This window comes from Pollicipes pollicipes, unplaced genomic scaffold (genome assembly GCF_011947565.3).
Source record: "Pollicipes pollicipes isolate AB1234 unplaced genomic scaffold, Ppol_2.1 Scaffold_4881;HRSCAF=5763_pilon_pilon_pilon, whole genome shotgun sequence".
NCBI lineage: Eukaryota > Metazoa > Arthropoda > Thecostraca > Pollicipedomorpha > Pollicipedidae > Pollicipes > Pollicipes pollicipes.
The window spans coordinates 50,845,637-50,861,400 of record NW_023596576.1 but is presented as its reverse complement, the minus strand read 5'-3'; the positions used below and the strand labels follow the sequence as shown (position 1 = coordinate 50,861,400).

Below are 15,764 nucleotides of genomic sequence, written 5' to 3'. Positions count from 1 at the left end.
ACTGACCACCGCAACGATGATGGTTTTATCTGTTTTCGATCAATTACGTGCTGAGATACCATCAAGGTGAGGGGCTTAACTTTCACCCCTGCCTCCGCGACCTAGGAGAGCAAAACACCTAAGAGTTGTCTGCAAGACCGCAAAACCAACGTTGGCAGGTACGGCGGCACACGTCCGAAACAGTACTTCAGCGACTACGACATCGAGCATCAAGCGCCGTGATGGAACGCAAAAACCATCGTTTTATTCCCGTTGTACTTGCGTCAAGCGTGCATCAACGTTTCCATCTGAAGCCGATCCGATTTTATTGAGTACAACAATATTAAAAGCACCAACGATCATGGCTTCCGTAAAGCTGGAGCGTGCGTGAAGAGTTCTGCGGATGTCATCCATATGAAGGGCAAGACATAATTGACAGAGGCTTGATTACATACAAGACACGAAACGGATTACACTTACCGATTGGATTATATTAAATCACAGGTGAAGCACGCACGGCAGAGTGAAAAACAGCAGAGCGCAAACGGGCCTGCGCGTGAACTTACATGCAGACAATGCACTGCGGTAGCACCAATGACGTCACACCTGGCATGGCAAGTGCGCGCAGCTGAACTGCTTACCGCTACCGACCCGGTGACGGCGCACCGGCCCGCCGGTCAGCGAGGCGCGGCCGCACGGCCAGCCGGCGTTCCGTCCACTTCTCGGCTGGACAACGCACAATACACACACGCGACAAGGCGCGCTGGAGGTGTAAAGCTGGCTGCACAACGCCCTCACCTAAGCAGCACCACACACATCTCATGTGGAGATGGCGAAGAAGGCACGCGCTGACCTCACAAGCGCAACGCCGCTCGGACAACAAGCATATTTGTCTCGGCCATTGCGCCGAATTGTTGCGAAGCAGACACAAACGACAGGAGCGCACGTGCACGGCGTTGGGGCGATGGGTTAGTTCCCGATGCTACACAGCACCGGACACTGTCGGGGACCAGGGCTGGATGCTACACAGCGCCGGCCACTGCCAGGGATCGGGACTGGATGCTACACAGCGCCGGGCACTGTCAGGGATCAGGACTGGGTGCTACACAGCACCGGACACTGTCGGGGATCACGACTGGGTGCTACACAGCACCGGACACTGTCGGGGATCACGACTGGGTGCTACACAGCACCGGACACTGTCGGGGATCACGACTGGGTGCTACACAGCACCGGACACCGTCGGGGATCAGCGCTAGATGCTACACAGCACTGCACACTGTCCCAGCAGCGGCCGACGGTCGGACAGCACCAGACATCCGCGGACGAAGGCACAGCGCGTCTGGGGGGGGGGGGGGGGGGGCAGGAAGGCACAGTACGGCCGCCAGCAGGGCGGAGCTGGTTGGGCCGGGCCGGGCGCGCGGCGCAGCAAAGGAAAACGAGCGAGGCTCTGGGGAGGAGCACGGGGGGCAGCACCGATCAGACTCCACAGCATCCAGACACAGCGCAACGGGTATTCTCTGGCACATCATAGCGGAGAGGAGATCGGCGCAAACATAACTGTGGCGAGGTATCAGCAGTTGCTTGGCAGTCGTGTAGTACTGGCACATTGATTTCGAGTGTCTTTTTCGCCTTGCGTTTTGTTTTTGGACCTTCACCTTTTGCATGTTGATCACTGACCTTGATAATGTACAACTGTTATTGCATGTGTTCAGTGGTCCTGCATGTTGGGGTCGCCGCCCGGAACAAGCCAGTTTCAATGCTGATGACACTACAGCAGTGCTAGAATGCTCATCACGGAGTAGTCCCACGACGGTCAGTTGTCACCGGCCACAGCACTATAATGCGTTGCAAAACTATCAAGGCCACCAAGACAGTGGTCCAACACCAGCCCTGAGAAGTGCACCACAGATGCTGCAACGTGGTCAGCTGCACGGCGCCAGTGTGATCAGCTTCTCACTACGACCATTTCCATCCAGCGTAGCCAAATCATGCTCAGTATCGAGGACAATAAATGAGTTGTAATCAAGCTGAGACAAAACGCTATGTTCATCAGATGTTGAGAGTGATTGGCGAAAGCCTTACACTTGCAACTATTTACATCCGACGCGCCATGCTGACATGGCCAGTAATCACAGACGGATTGCGGCGTTAATATCAAGCACGCGATCAGCAAAGTTTGACTAGCAGATATATAATCATTTAGCCAAACTTAAGACACGGGACGCACGGATTATACGCTGTCTAGCCAGTCTCACACACATACTCACACTCTAAACCCCACACGACTCCCGGCGTCCGGCGCGCCACGCAGCGGTGCCGAAAGCAGGTGCTAGTTCCCCGTGTCGCCGCTAGACGGCGTCACCAGCGGCCCGGCGCCGCTGTTCCCAGGCGTGCTGCATGGCCCAGATGCTGAGCGGGCGCATGTACCCGACGGCGCGGTAGTGCTTCTCCGGGTAGAGTGCCTCGGGCGTCTCGAAGCCCTGGCCGATCCGCTCATACACGGTGCGGTAGATGCCTTCGGCCGTGCGGAACCCCTCCTCGACCATGCCCTGCGGCGGAGACACGGGCGGTGTCGGCGGCGACCAGGCGGCCGGATGGAGACGACATCGGTGAAGGGTGGTGATGGCAGCTCCCCTCCCCCCCCCCCCCCCCCGGCGGCGGAGGAGATGGCGTCGCACTGGGGCCTCTGTGGCCTGGCGTCATATAGAGATAGTCATAGGAAGACGCGTCAAAATGGGAGAAAACGGAGCAGCGATGCACGCCACCTTTCTCCATTAACGACGAAAGCGAAACACCCACCGCGAAAGGTTCGCAGCCTATGACTGCTTCTGTGACACAGCGCGGTCCATAGATGTCTCCACATCCACGCTCAGCTTGTCACTTACAGGACATCACATTGTATAGTGCTCGGATGAAAGCACGGCGCAGTTCTGGGAGTTTCCAACATTTACACATTGAGGAAACCCACTGCAAGGCTGCACCACAGCACAAGCCGCTCAGTTCAGAGTTCGTCGCCGGGCGTATCCTGACACCGGGGTACAGGTCGTCCAGTCCATGTTTTACGCCGTTCCACCCACTCCGCATGCGACAAGTAGCGCTTCAGCAAAGTCGGATATTCAACCTTTGCTTGGCAGTTAACCATCAGCCAACGAACACACTAACGCACCCCCCCCCCCCCCCCCCCCCAGCCGGACCGACCCCACCCGAGGCGTACCTCGTGCAGCATGGCGGCGGCCAGGGCGTACGTGACGCCGGTCCACGTCTCCTCGCTCTGCATGGTGTGCTCGTTGACCTGGCCGTCGGGCATCATGCCATTGACGGCGCCTTGGCGGCCATCGCGGAACAGCAGCACGTTGTGTTCGTACACCGTGCGCAGCGCCGTCTCCACGTGGCTGAACACCTGAGCCGGTGGGGTCATGGTCAGGTCAGGTCAGGTCAGGTCAGGTCAGGTCAGGTCAGGCCATGTCAGGTCAGGTCAGGTCAGGGTCGGTGAGGGGGAGGGGGTTGTCACTGGCATTGCCGGAGGCGTGACGGTCGACCGGCGACAGCAAGCCGCTAATAAACATGTGAGACATGAACACCTAACGCCAGTGCGTTGATTCACACATAGCACTGATAACTGAATGGTTGCTAGTCAAGCAAGACGTGGCGATTTCAAACCAGGAAGTATATCTGCTGGCAACAAGTTACACAAGTGCGGAAATCTACCCCGAAAAACGCCAATGCGCGAGTTGCTCCCCGACATTAGGCCCACTTTCTGCCCTAATTTGTGGGAGGGAGGTTGGAGACTCCACCCAAAAAAGAACAGGGAAATTCAGCCCGGGACCCCACTGACCGGCTCCGTGACGTCCGAGGACCCCACTAACCGGGTCTGTGACGTCCGAGGCAAACACTGACCAGGTCTGTGACATCCGAGGCAAACACTGACAGGCTCTGTGACGTCAGAGGACCCCACTGACCGGCTCTGTGACGTCAGAGGACCCCACTGACCGGCTCTGTGACGTCCGAGGACCCCACTGACCGGCTCTGTGACGTCCGGGCCCCCAATGACCGGCTCTGCGACGTCCGAGGACCCCACTGACCGGGTCTGTGACGTCCGAGGCCCCACTGACCGGGTCTGTGACGTCCGAGGACCCCACTGACCGGGTCTGTGACGTCCGAGGACCCCACTGACCGGCTCTGTGACGTCCGAGGACCCCACTGGCCGGCTCTGTGACGTCCGAGGACCCCACTGACCGGGTCTGTGACGTCCGAGGACCCCACTGACCGGATCAGTGACGTCCGAGGCAAACACTGACAGGCTCTGTGACGTCCGAGGCACACTGACAGGCTCTGTGACGTCCGAGGCAAACACTGACAGGTCTGTGACGTCCGAGGCAAACACTGACAGGCTCTGTGACCTCAGAGGACCCCACTGACCGGGTCTGTGACGTCCGAGGACCCCACTGACCGGCTCTGTGACGCCGAGGACCCCACTGACCGACTCTGTGACGTCCGAGGACCCCACTGACCGGCTCTGTGACGTCCGAGGCCCCCACTGACCGGGTCAGTGACGTCCGAGGCAAACACTGACAGGCTCTGTGACGTCCGAGGACCCCACTGACCGGGTCAGTGACGTCCGAGGCAAACTGACAGGCTCTGTGACGTCCGAGGACCCCACTGACCGGGTCAGTGACGTCCGAGGCAAACACTGACAGGCTCTGTGACGTCTGAGGCCCCCACTGACCGGGTCAGTGACGTCCGAGGCAAACACTGACAGGCTCTGTGACGTCCGAGGCAAACACTGACAGGCTCTGTGACGTCTGAGGCCCCCACTGACCGGCTCTGTGACGTCAGAGGACCCCAATGACCGGGTCTGTCTCGCCCGAGGACCCTACTGACCGGGTCTGTGACGTCCGAGGCCCCCACTGACCGGCTCTGTGACGTCAGAGGACCTCAGGTACCAGTGGCCGCACAGCTGGTCTGCCATGATGCACTGGGCGTGTCCGCTGGCCGACGAGTCGAACCGGTAGTACGAGCCTGCCGACACCGGGCGCACGGCCACAGCTCAGTACCGGCGCAGGCGGCGGCGACACCGGCACATCATGGCGACGTCGGACCAGCAGGACGACGCCGGGCTCGCCTCTGGCCCGAGACGCGACAGTTACGAGGCATTTACACCAACACTGCTATTATGGCGAGGAATGGCGCGACACGCAACGGAAATGCATCCAGCGGTGGTGCCTCATCCTGCAGTATCGAACACTTGCTTACAAAGAGTTTGAGAGTAACAGCAACCAACACCAGACAAGAGCCCAAAATTATCGGACGAAATTATTCATTATCAGGCGAAAGCCAACAACACCACTACCTCAGCGGACGTCATACTGATGACGTGTCGACTGTCGTTAAAACTTTAGGGAGCATACACACTGCTGGGTACTTCTAGCGTCTATGACGAGGCAGAACACGCAGGGTGTCTAAATTGCCCACAGCCTTACGCCCATAATACAGACGAACAGCCAGTGCTCCGTTTCATGCAAAAAGCAGTCATCCCAAACGTCATGCCACGTTCGTCAGGAAGCCCCACATCCGTCACGAGACGCACGCGCCGGCGAGGTTCGCTTGCGGGCCGCACAGCCACTACCGGCGCCTGGCCGGGCACTGACCGGTCCAGAGCTTATCGATGTACACCTTCTGCGCCTTGGTGAGCATGGCGTCGTACAGGTCGACCTGCTCGGCTAGCGCCTGCTCGCGCGCCATCTCCCTCATGGTGTAGAGGGCGGCGATCCAGAGACCGCCACAGTAGGCGCTGCAGCAGCCGACACAGTCAGCCGCCACCGTCGGCACACCCAGCTGTGGTATGATCACTTATCTAAACAATCACTACAACATGATGCTCAGAGAACTGGAATTCTGCTAGCTGAAAACTCTGTGGTTCTGCAATCAGTAACCACTTGGATAGAATCCTTCTGAAGAGGCCGGCCGTCAAAGCGTACCTCTCGAGTTAACTTTTTTCCACATTTCATACGTCTGTTCTGAGCTACGTTTCGCATATTTGATGGACCACGTGTCACGTGCCTGTGCTCACCTGACACCCTCCATGACCCACGTGTCGTACGTCTGGTCGGGCATTCCCGAGTTCTCGATCATGCCGTCGCCGTCCGTGTCCCAGGCCCGCGCCACGTTCATGACGGCGCAGCAGGTGGGCCACATGTGCCGCAGGTAGCGTCGGTCGCCCGTCACCCGCAGATCGCGGTACACCTGGGCGCACACCAGCCGGTCCGGTACGGCTCAGCCAGCCCCGCCGCTGGCCGGGCTCCGCTGGCTGGGCTCCGCTCCGGCTTCGGGCCGTCGCCGCCTCCCCCCCCCCCCCCCCCCCCACGCCCAGCTGCACCAGTGATTCGAGCACACACGAAGCGCGGCGCCCGCTGCAGAGTGCCGAAGCACGACCGTTCAGTCCCTTCAGCGTGCCAGCGGTCGGTCTCTTCAGCGTGTACGAGCGCCACATTCAGCTAGCGACGTGAGCGACGAGCTGGATGAGTACTTAGTCTTCCGACAGTTTAACCACGGCCCTGGGTCATGAGAAGCAGTTGCCATGGAGACGCATCGAACTGAATCAGTAGGGTTCACATCACGCATAACAAAATGAGCTGTAACGCCACTCTCATAACAATTGACGCGAAATGATATTGGCAGCCGGTGCGCCCCAACACACTAGCACTTAATTGACATTTAAATCATACTTGCTGACCTGCAGGACAAACTTGAGGTTCAGGTCCTTCCACGCCGACACGTCATGAATCTGGTAGCTGTTGATATTGCAGAACGGCATCTCACCTGCATCGCACATGAGGCTTAAGCTCGAGGTAGATCACCAGGCATGCAAACGATAACGAGCGAATGAAAACGATTTCCATGTTCCCACATCCCGAAGAGATACACACAGAAAACATAAGCCAATTCTACGTTGTTGGTACAGAAGCGACCTCCACGGAGGATACTGTGGCCCAGCGGTGGCCCATATCGCTGTCAGGGATGACCGCTCCCACCGCGGACCGGCCCTGTGCCTCGCCACACAGCGCCGCAGCACCAGCGCCAGCTCCAGCACCCGACGGCGCTCGTCGGCCGACAGGGCGTACCCGGCATGCCCGGGTTGCCGACGTCGTGCGGCACTGTGTTGGCCCTCTTCCGGGGCGCCGTCTGGCCGCTGTAGAGCATGGTGCGGGTCTCCGGGTCCTCCTGGGAGGGGAGAGCGGCCGGTGGCCGGCGTCAGGTACCCCGCCGCCCGCGCACAGCACGCTTCACAGCCGGATGACAAGGTTGGCTGAAGGCGGTGATGGTCGCCAGGCGAAGACTATGGCCGCCGTCAATGTCACGTCACTAGGTATCTTTCGAGATACCAACTCGAGCATTTCCCGTGACTGGCAAGAAAACCCTCCAGCATTCTTCTGCCCAAAAAGAGAGCATTGGCCTAGTATCTTATCAGCTGGTGAAGTGTCACAGTACTGTCGAAGATCACACATATATTTCCATCAGTTCCAAGCATTAACGAATACAGGGCAAAGAGTAACGCTCTCAGTCATGGCCATTGAACACCAGCAGCAACAGCGAACTCGTCTATCGTCACATTCCACAGGCCAGACTCCGGCCGGCCGGCGCCGAGGTGCAGCGTTCGTCTCACCTGCGCCACAAACTCGGCCATGTCGTACTGCAGGGAGAGTTGCAGCTGCGGCCAGAGCTGGACCAGCGCCGCCGACGAGTAGAAATGCACGTCGTACGTGTTGTACATGATGTACTCGTGCGACTCGAGGTACCCGAACCGGCCGTACTCCCGCCTGCGACCGCGCCCGTGGCGCGCACAGCCGTTACGTGGAAACATGGGAGAAACGCGATTGCACAGGCTCTATCCGACGACCCACTAGTACAGATATCATGTCATTCAGCTGCATCTGTCACGCACTCAGCCGTCGCAACAGACGACGAGTTAGCTCAACTCCGCCAGGCGTCCTACTCAGGTACGGAGCGCACTGTCTGGTCAAACGGGGTCCGTCTCGGTCCACTGGTCACCTGACAACGCCGCTGCGGCCCAGGTAACCAGACAACGCTACCGCCCACGCTGTCCGGCTACCCAGGATCCGTCTCAGGCAGCTGATCCTACCCGGGCGCTGTCTGGTTACCTGGGTCCCTTCTCAGGCAGCCGATCCTCCCCAGGCACTGTCTGGTTACCCAGGATCCGTCTCAGGCAGCTGATCCTACCCGGGCGCTGTCTGGTTGCCTGGGTCCCTTCTCAGGCAGCCGATCCTCCCCAGGCACTGTCTGGTTACCTGGGGTCCGTCCCAGGCAGCTGACCCTCCACAGACACTGTCTGGTTACCTGGGGTCCGTCTCAGGCAGCTGATCCTCCCCAGGCACTGTCTGGTTACCTGGGGTCCGTCTCAGGCAGCCGATCCTCCCCGGGCACTGTCTGGTTACCTGGGGTCCGTCTCAGGCAGCTGATCCTCCCCAGGCACTGTCTGGTTACCTGGGGTCCGTCCCAGGCAGCCGATCCCCCCCGAGCACTGTCTGGTTACCTGGGGTCCGTCTCAGGCAGCTGATCCTCCCCGGGCATCCGGATCCACAGACTGCCGCCGTCTGATATGTAGTACAGCTCGTTGAAGATGGCCGACTTGTACCAGTCGGGCAGATCTCTGCGAACACGCGTTGGGCTGACGCACGTTCTTATGACCCATAATGCATGAGTGCGCTGAAAGAGGTCCGAACCCGTTGGCGGTCGACTCGTCTGAGGCTTCTCCCTTCATCACGGCCGCAGAGCGAAACGCCAACAATCTGATTGACCAATCAGCTCGACTGACCATTTGGCGATGTGTTTCCTCCCCCTCCTCCCCCCCCCCCCCCCCCCCCACCGACTACCGCATGTCAGGACAGCACACCCCACCCGTGCACCTCCCCCTAGCGCAGAGAATGCGGCGGCGGAGCGCGGACTCACGGGTCGGTCAACACGGGCCGCTGCCAGGCCTCGATGTCGCTCTCCCAGCTCGAGAAGCAGTCCAACGCGTACCGGCTGAGCTGGTCGGCGCCCTGCCGGCCCGTCTCGAACCACTTGGTGTAGTACCTGGCGGCCGGGGGCGCGTCACTCGCGGCGCCCCGGCCGGCCCCACAGCAGCAGCTCGAACACGACCTGAGCGGAATGGTACGGGCGCGAGGACATCCACATGTGGGGACTATCACACGCTTCGATAGTGAAACGTTCCGCCATTGTCGAGGGACTTAGAGCGTCGGCGTCCAGTGAAATTGTACCTGAATGCAACATAAACTGGGCTTCGGGACTCAATCGCCATACACTGAAGTACTATCCAAAAGTATCCGACTAAATGTCTGGCTGCAGTGATCCTATTTCAGGTTTTCGTACACAGCGATTTGAGTCCGGCCCCGTCAGCTGAACAAACAACGTTCGTCGCTTTACACTCGCCCAGTCTACGGGCTCCTCGGAACCAGCCAAAGCGCACACGACTTTGCCAGCCTCGCGAGGCAGTACCGGCGCCACATTTCACACCGCACGAAAACGCATATGCACCAAACACAACCAGTAAGACTATCGGGTAACTCAGCAGAGGACGGCGCTGGGCGCGGATGTGGCGTACCTGCTGACGCGGCGTTCCCCTCCCAGGAAGTGGACCTCGGGCATGTGCCACACTAGACTCATCTCCAGAGAGCGGCGTTCGCCGGCCGGCACCGTTACTCGAGCGCTCACCGCCACGCCCACATCTGCGCACGCGCAGCACCGGCCCGCCGGCCGCCCACAGTCAGTACACCGCCGCCGTCCGAGAACAGATTTCGGCGAGCTTTCACGACAGGTTGGTCGTATATCGGGTTTATATCTCACAAGTCGATGCCCACCAGGTCAGGTCACCCCCCATAAACAAGCTCCCATGAACAGGATGGAGAGGCAAAGTCGACAAAATATGAAAAGGATTGACTGAAAAGCAAGCTCGCAGTCGTTTGGTCCACAAATGAGTTCGACCAATGCGCTGGGAAGCCAAACGACGATCAAAGTGTGTCCAGGTTTTAAGTGACCGCTAAATCAGCAAACCAGCTTTTCAAATATTTGATAACACTTTGCTTAACATACCAATGACCCGCGCTCTCGACGTCGGTTAAACGTTTTGTACGAGCGTCGATCCTCGCACCCATTTTTTCTACAGCTGCCACCGTTCATCTTCCGCTTTAGGCCTGACATTCGTCGGCTGACTGGACGTGCATGTAACGCACATGTGCACGAAAAATGACAACCTGAATCGGACACATCAAATCACCACTGGCTTTCGTTTGACTTCACCAGTCTTGCCCTCTCCAAAGAATCTGCCCATACCTGGCCCGTGCGCTTTGTCCGTCTGTAAGGTCAGACTCCCGGTCTGAGCCAGCTCATTCCAAAGGTCAAGCCCATTTCCCGTCGGGTCAAACGACCCTCTGCTGACGGCCACGTCATCCTGAAAGACGTCACAACCAGATGCAGGTTGAACGTGGACACCGTGGGGGGCAGCAAACGGCGCAACTGCCCATGCCGCATCGCGCTCAGCACAAGCGTCACACACAAACACACTGCACACATCCCGAAATGAAACACGGAGAGCGCCAAGCTCCAGCATCAAAGGGCGAGATCCTCAACACACTGGCTGTGCGTGGGTCGTCGTCGCCCACCCGCCCGCCCGCGCCAGCCGGCTGCCGCGCGGTGCGCGTGCGGCAGCGCCGTTCGGTTACCTTGAGCCGGGCGGCCAGCGCGTACCGACACGGGACGCCGGCGATCTCCTGGTCGATGGCCATGCCGCAGACGCCGCCGGCCGAGTGCTGCTCCGAACCGAACGGCGCGACGCTGCACTCCGCACCTGCAGTCGACGCCCGGCGTCACGACAACGCACGGACAGGTGACGCGCTTTTTAGTCGAAGTTGTCAGTCTCGTCGAATATAAAAATGTATCTTAAGATATGTATATGATAAGGCGTTGGCACCAACAGTCAGCCCATGAAAACACCACTGTTCGCGCTTATCAAGGACATTTCGCCTAACTTGAGCTCTCTTTCTAAGTCGGACTCCCCGCAGCATCGTCGCATCAGCGCATCCACAACACAAACTTGGTATCTGTGAAGCAGACTGGTAAATTTACCCTAACCCTTCATATAGCAAACATCAGCTTCACCAACACGACCGACCGCAAACGGACCAGCTGGAGCGTTTCCGTTCCCCTATCCCTGTAGCTTGCAGACGTACTGGAGTTCTTGCACCCTGTCCCGTTCTCGAACGTGAAGGTGACGCTGACGTCCTTCTGTTCGTCGCCTGTATTCTCGATGTCCCAGACGAACACACTACACGGTAGAGACGTGTCCTGCAACGGCGCTGCTCGTGACGACTGACACAGGGCCAGGGCATGGCCGGGCCAGCGATGCCACCACTGGCTGACCAGCCCCGGCAGAAGTGGTGCACTATGGCTCCGGCGGGCGGTTCGCCATGGATGTAAGGAACAATGCCATGAGCGCGCGTTCCACGTAGGCAGTTTTCAAAAGCAGCGCGTAGACCAAACAGTTGTTGCATGCTACATATAGAATCATCAGAGGGGAACCGATGGCATAATACATGTCCGCAATCATGGGGGATTAAGTTGTTAATTGGGACAAAGCTAAATCCACCCCACATCTCAGAAAGCCAATATTCCGTCCAAAGCGTAGCGTGAAAAACAAGGACGCAAAACATTAACACTCCCCCAACCCACATATTTGTGACAAAGCTTGCAGCGCGCCCATACGTTGTGGTCGTGCGGCACGCCTTACGGTGCCTGGCAATGCCACAGCATGTCTGTGCCCTGCACCTTCGGCAGCGTTGCATTGCGCCGGGCACCGCCGCCTCTGCGGTGGCGCAGGCCGTCACCTATCACCTTGTAGTTGTGCGGTATGACGGGCGAGACTTGCCGCACCGTCAGCTGCAGGTCCTCGCCGGGCAGCGTGAAGACGGTCCAGGAGCGCGGATACAGGCCGCGGTACGAGGCCAGGTCTCCGGGGAACGCCCAGCGCCAGGCCGACAGCCGGTCGGCCGGCGCGTCGCACGCGCTCAGCACCTGCTGGTAGCGCGCGCGGCCGCCGGCCCGGCCAGCCACGCTGACGATGAACTGGTCGGCGTCGGCCGTGCCGTAGTCGTACAGGCCCGGCCGCATCTGGAACCGGGTGAACTCGCCGCGGAAACCGCGGCCCATCGTGCCCGAGCCGATCCCGCCCAGGGGTACGCCTGAGGGCATAGACAGAGTAGCTGAGCTCTAGATCCTGCACAGGGCCATGTCTGGAGGCACACACAGAGTGGCTGAACTCTGGATCCTGCACTGGGGCATGCCTGAAAGCATAGATGGAGCAGTTGAGCTCTAGAGGAGGTGGGGACAGTGGAACATGGGACCCAGGCCAACACATCTATTCACAAACCCTTATGTTTATAAGTGAGCCTTCTTTACAACCATAGCAACCCTCAGCAGATGTTTGACAGTCCAGATGTTTGGTGAGAGGATTGGCAGGATAGAGTGCATGCAAGACATGCCTTCTCAATCCCGGGTCATAGTCTTTTCAAAGGTGGGATGTAACAGTAAGCAATGCATAAGCAACATCCTGTTTATGGCACTTTGGACATACAGCCAAATAAAGTTTACCTGATAAGCATATAATATACTTCTTTCACATACCATATATCTGTTTTCCAGTGACAGGATGAAGTTGGTCTATAAAGGGCTTCTTTCCATGGAACCACATTCCAACATACCACACCAGGTATCTGTGGATAAAAGTGATAATCTGATTACAGAGAACACATCTAAGAATGTCTGCCAAACCATTACACTACACATGCAAGTGCAACTTATTTGAAAGCATTGTATGACAGCAAGCTTGAGTTACTTGCAGGAATTATGGTAAATTCTGCATGGAACTTTGCAGAAATTTGCAGAATGACCTGAAAGTTGCATTCAAAGCACCTTATTTTAAAGAACTGAGTTGTACTAACATGAATTCACTGAATACACACACACAACAATCATTATGATCAACAGCAAGAGAACAGGCCCCTCATATCAAACAGCTTTCCTGTAAGGGGAAAATTTAGTTTTGCAGTGCTAGATGTGGTACATAATGGATATGCGAGTCACATTACCAAAGTTTCTTTCTCATTGATACACTTTATCTCCCACACAATTACACAAATTACAATAACAAACATGAAGATCGACATTGGTAAGGTTAAAGACCATTTCATTGTACACAACTTCAGCTTCTTGATTCTATGTTTGTTCTTGTCAAGATTGGGCCTACAGAAACATATAAAACAAACCCCAATATGAAAGTACTTCACAGGGGCTGCAGCTGAGACAATGCCATCAGCTGTCATGAAGCAACAGCTTTGGTACCAAGGATCCAGGCATTTCCGTGACTGTTAGCTTCTACCACCCATCTGGTTACTTACGGCAGTCTGTCCATCTACTTGCATTATCCAGCTTGTTGCATGCTGTAGGTAAAAGTGCATAAAATTTGCGCTACATGTATCATTAAACGAACCAAGACTGTCTTACCTGAGACCAAGAACCAGAAAACCCCATACTTGATGCAATCGGGGGCGAATGTTGGCATCCCAGCTTTCCGGAAATTTATGGTTTAATTTGACCTGAAAGCCATATTCGACCATAGCTTTGCCTTGAGGACTCACTTGCCGTGCTATTGGAATGTTTACGATACCCCTTCGCACGTGCCGCAAAACAAACCGCCCCGACCAAGGCTGACCCTATCAAGGCCCTGGTTCAACAAATCCCATGAGCTTGCCACCCAGATGACGTGTGGAACGAAGTTCAGTACAAGCAAGTGCGGTATAGAAACATCCTAGATTGCATATATTCCTGTAAATAGTAAAACGCCAGTCGTAGAGAATTTGCTGCACAGCTACCAAATAAGAGGGTTGTCTTGCTGCGCTGGTGAAGTCCGCGAAATGCGAAATTAACAATATGCGCCGCGGCGCGTGCGCGACGGGGTAGCAGCGTAGTCGAAGGTTTCACTGTCTGAAAGCGGTGGGGGAGGGGGGCTTAGCTGAAAAGGTCAACCGCACCCTAAAACCTGATTTTTCCCTGGATTTCGGTCACTTGAATTTGTTTGCCCGCTATCAAAATCAAGGCTTTTCATTTTTCGTATTTTCAAAATTATTGTTCTCGGAAGAATTGATTCCCATTTCAAGTTAATGAGAGCTGCCTTTTTTAACTAAAACTTTGAATGCTTTGCAATTTACGGGAAAGCATTTAAGTACATCTTATATTAAGGGATCATTAATAGCTACCGCTATTGCTGATCGTGTTGTATAATCCCATCCATGATTATGCTGCAAAGATACTTGCCACTGTTGGGCGAAAACATGAGTTAGCTTTTATTAGGACAGCCCTGTACTATTAGAGCTGCCACACATGGCAGTTAGTTGTTCTTCATCCCGCTCCAGGCACTATTGAAAAAACTGTAAAACATTTGCAGACTGGCTTAACATATGAAGGAGCTAGCATGACAGCACTCGGTAACTACAGGATACCAGTTGGTACAAAATATACATGATGCCAAAAGTGATGCATTTGGGTACCTTCTACCAGCATACTAAACGTTAACATAATTGCTCTGTATTTATTTTGCCCAGTATTTCCTCTTTGCTCATATGCATTGAGGGGCTCAGAAGAGCATTAGGGGACTTAAGTCAGCGTTGGGGGGGGGGGGCTCAGGACCCCCTCCGAAAGTGTATAGAGTGACGCCCCTGGGGGTAGTCGTAAGAGCTCTTGAGATGAGCTGGAAGAGCAGAGGGTAACGATGCGGGGGGTACAAGTGCGGTGCAGGGGTGGCAAAAAATAATTTTTATCCCCGTCCGGATTTGTGTTAGCAGCGTTGCACGATGGTATATGACAGAAAATGGCAATAAAGTCCACACCCAGCAGCGCCATCAGGAACCGGCGCATCACCGAAACCCTCTTTCATCAGCGTAGCTTTCAATATCATGCACGCAACCGAAACGATCATTGCTACAACGTCATTCAACTAATGTCAGGATTGGGTCTGCTGGCAGGAATGCGGGCACAACGCCCCGAGACTATGGGATAGTCCAATCCCAAATGCATCTCCTCCATCCTTTACACATACCGGGGCCTGGTGCTTAAGCTCGATCCGCGGCTGGATTTGCTTTCCTCGACTGTGAAAAACGGCAAAGGACCTCGAGAACCAGGGCAGCTGAAAACATGACAGAGGTCGAACCGGAGGTACGCAGCACTGGAGGGTGATGTCCATCATGCGGGCCTTCTCGATATTATGTTCCCTCATGAAAACCACGCGTGCGCTTCGAGCTCCAGACCAAACATCATCATACTCTCCGCTATATCTTAGGCATGCTCCAAGCCTGGTCCGACATGTGTCGCCTGTTGGGCGTCATCCGCTGCACCCCAGCAGTATGCATATGCAAATTTAAACTGGTTTTCCATGTGGCCTGAAAGGAAAGAGGCAATATATTGGGTACCGGGTTAGGTTTAGAATGATGTGAAGGCGACTGCGCAAACGCTGGGCGATAGGTGATGGGGGCATATTGGAATGAGGATGCATCGGAGTCGCGGAGAGTTGGGGATCACAGGACTGTTTGGAGAAAAAACGCTATATCAATATCAAAGGAGGCTATATCAAGGCCACCGAGGCATCCATGACGCCATAATAAAGGTACTCAAATCCTACCATTCCATTAGGTACGCGACGTTCAAGGCTAATAGAA

The 15,764-nt window shown here is 56.2% G+C and overlaps 1 protein-coding gene across 2 annotated transcripts; it reads right to left on the bottom strand.

The window, feature by feature from the left end:
• Positions 1-280: 280 nt before the first annotated feature.
• LOC119100894 (non-lysosomal glucosylceramidase) lies at positions 281-13,765 on the bottom strand. Of its 2 annotated transcripts, XM_037224085.1 has the most exons (18): positions 13,558-13,765; positions 12,679-12,767; positions 11,890-12,236; positions 11,229-11,343; positions 10,722-10,846; positions 10,333-10,450; positions 9,605-9,728; positions 8,950-9,075; positions 8,534-8,650; positions 7,646-7,799; positions 7,104-7,203; positions 6,716-6,801; positions 6,053-6,225; positions 5,631-5,773; positions 4,910-5,001; positions 4,004-4,018; positions 3,197-3,382; positions 281-2,531 (listed from the first exon to the last, which is right to left on the bottom strand). In XM_037224085.1, exons 1-18 carry the CDS (start codon positions 13,668-13,670, stop codon positions 2,331-2,333), a joined length of 2,424 nt encoding a protein of 807 aa, XP_037079980.1. In that variant the 5' UTR covers positions 13,671-13,765; the 3' UTR covers positions 281-2,330. The 2 variants fall into 2 exon arrangements, with proteins under 2 accessions (XP_037079980.1, XP_037079979.1); XM_037224084.1 differs by lacking the exon at positions 4,004-4,018 and having other exon boundaries at positions 4,895-5,001.
• Positions 13,766-15,764: the final 1,999 nt, after the last annotated feature.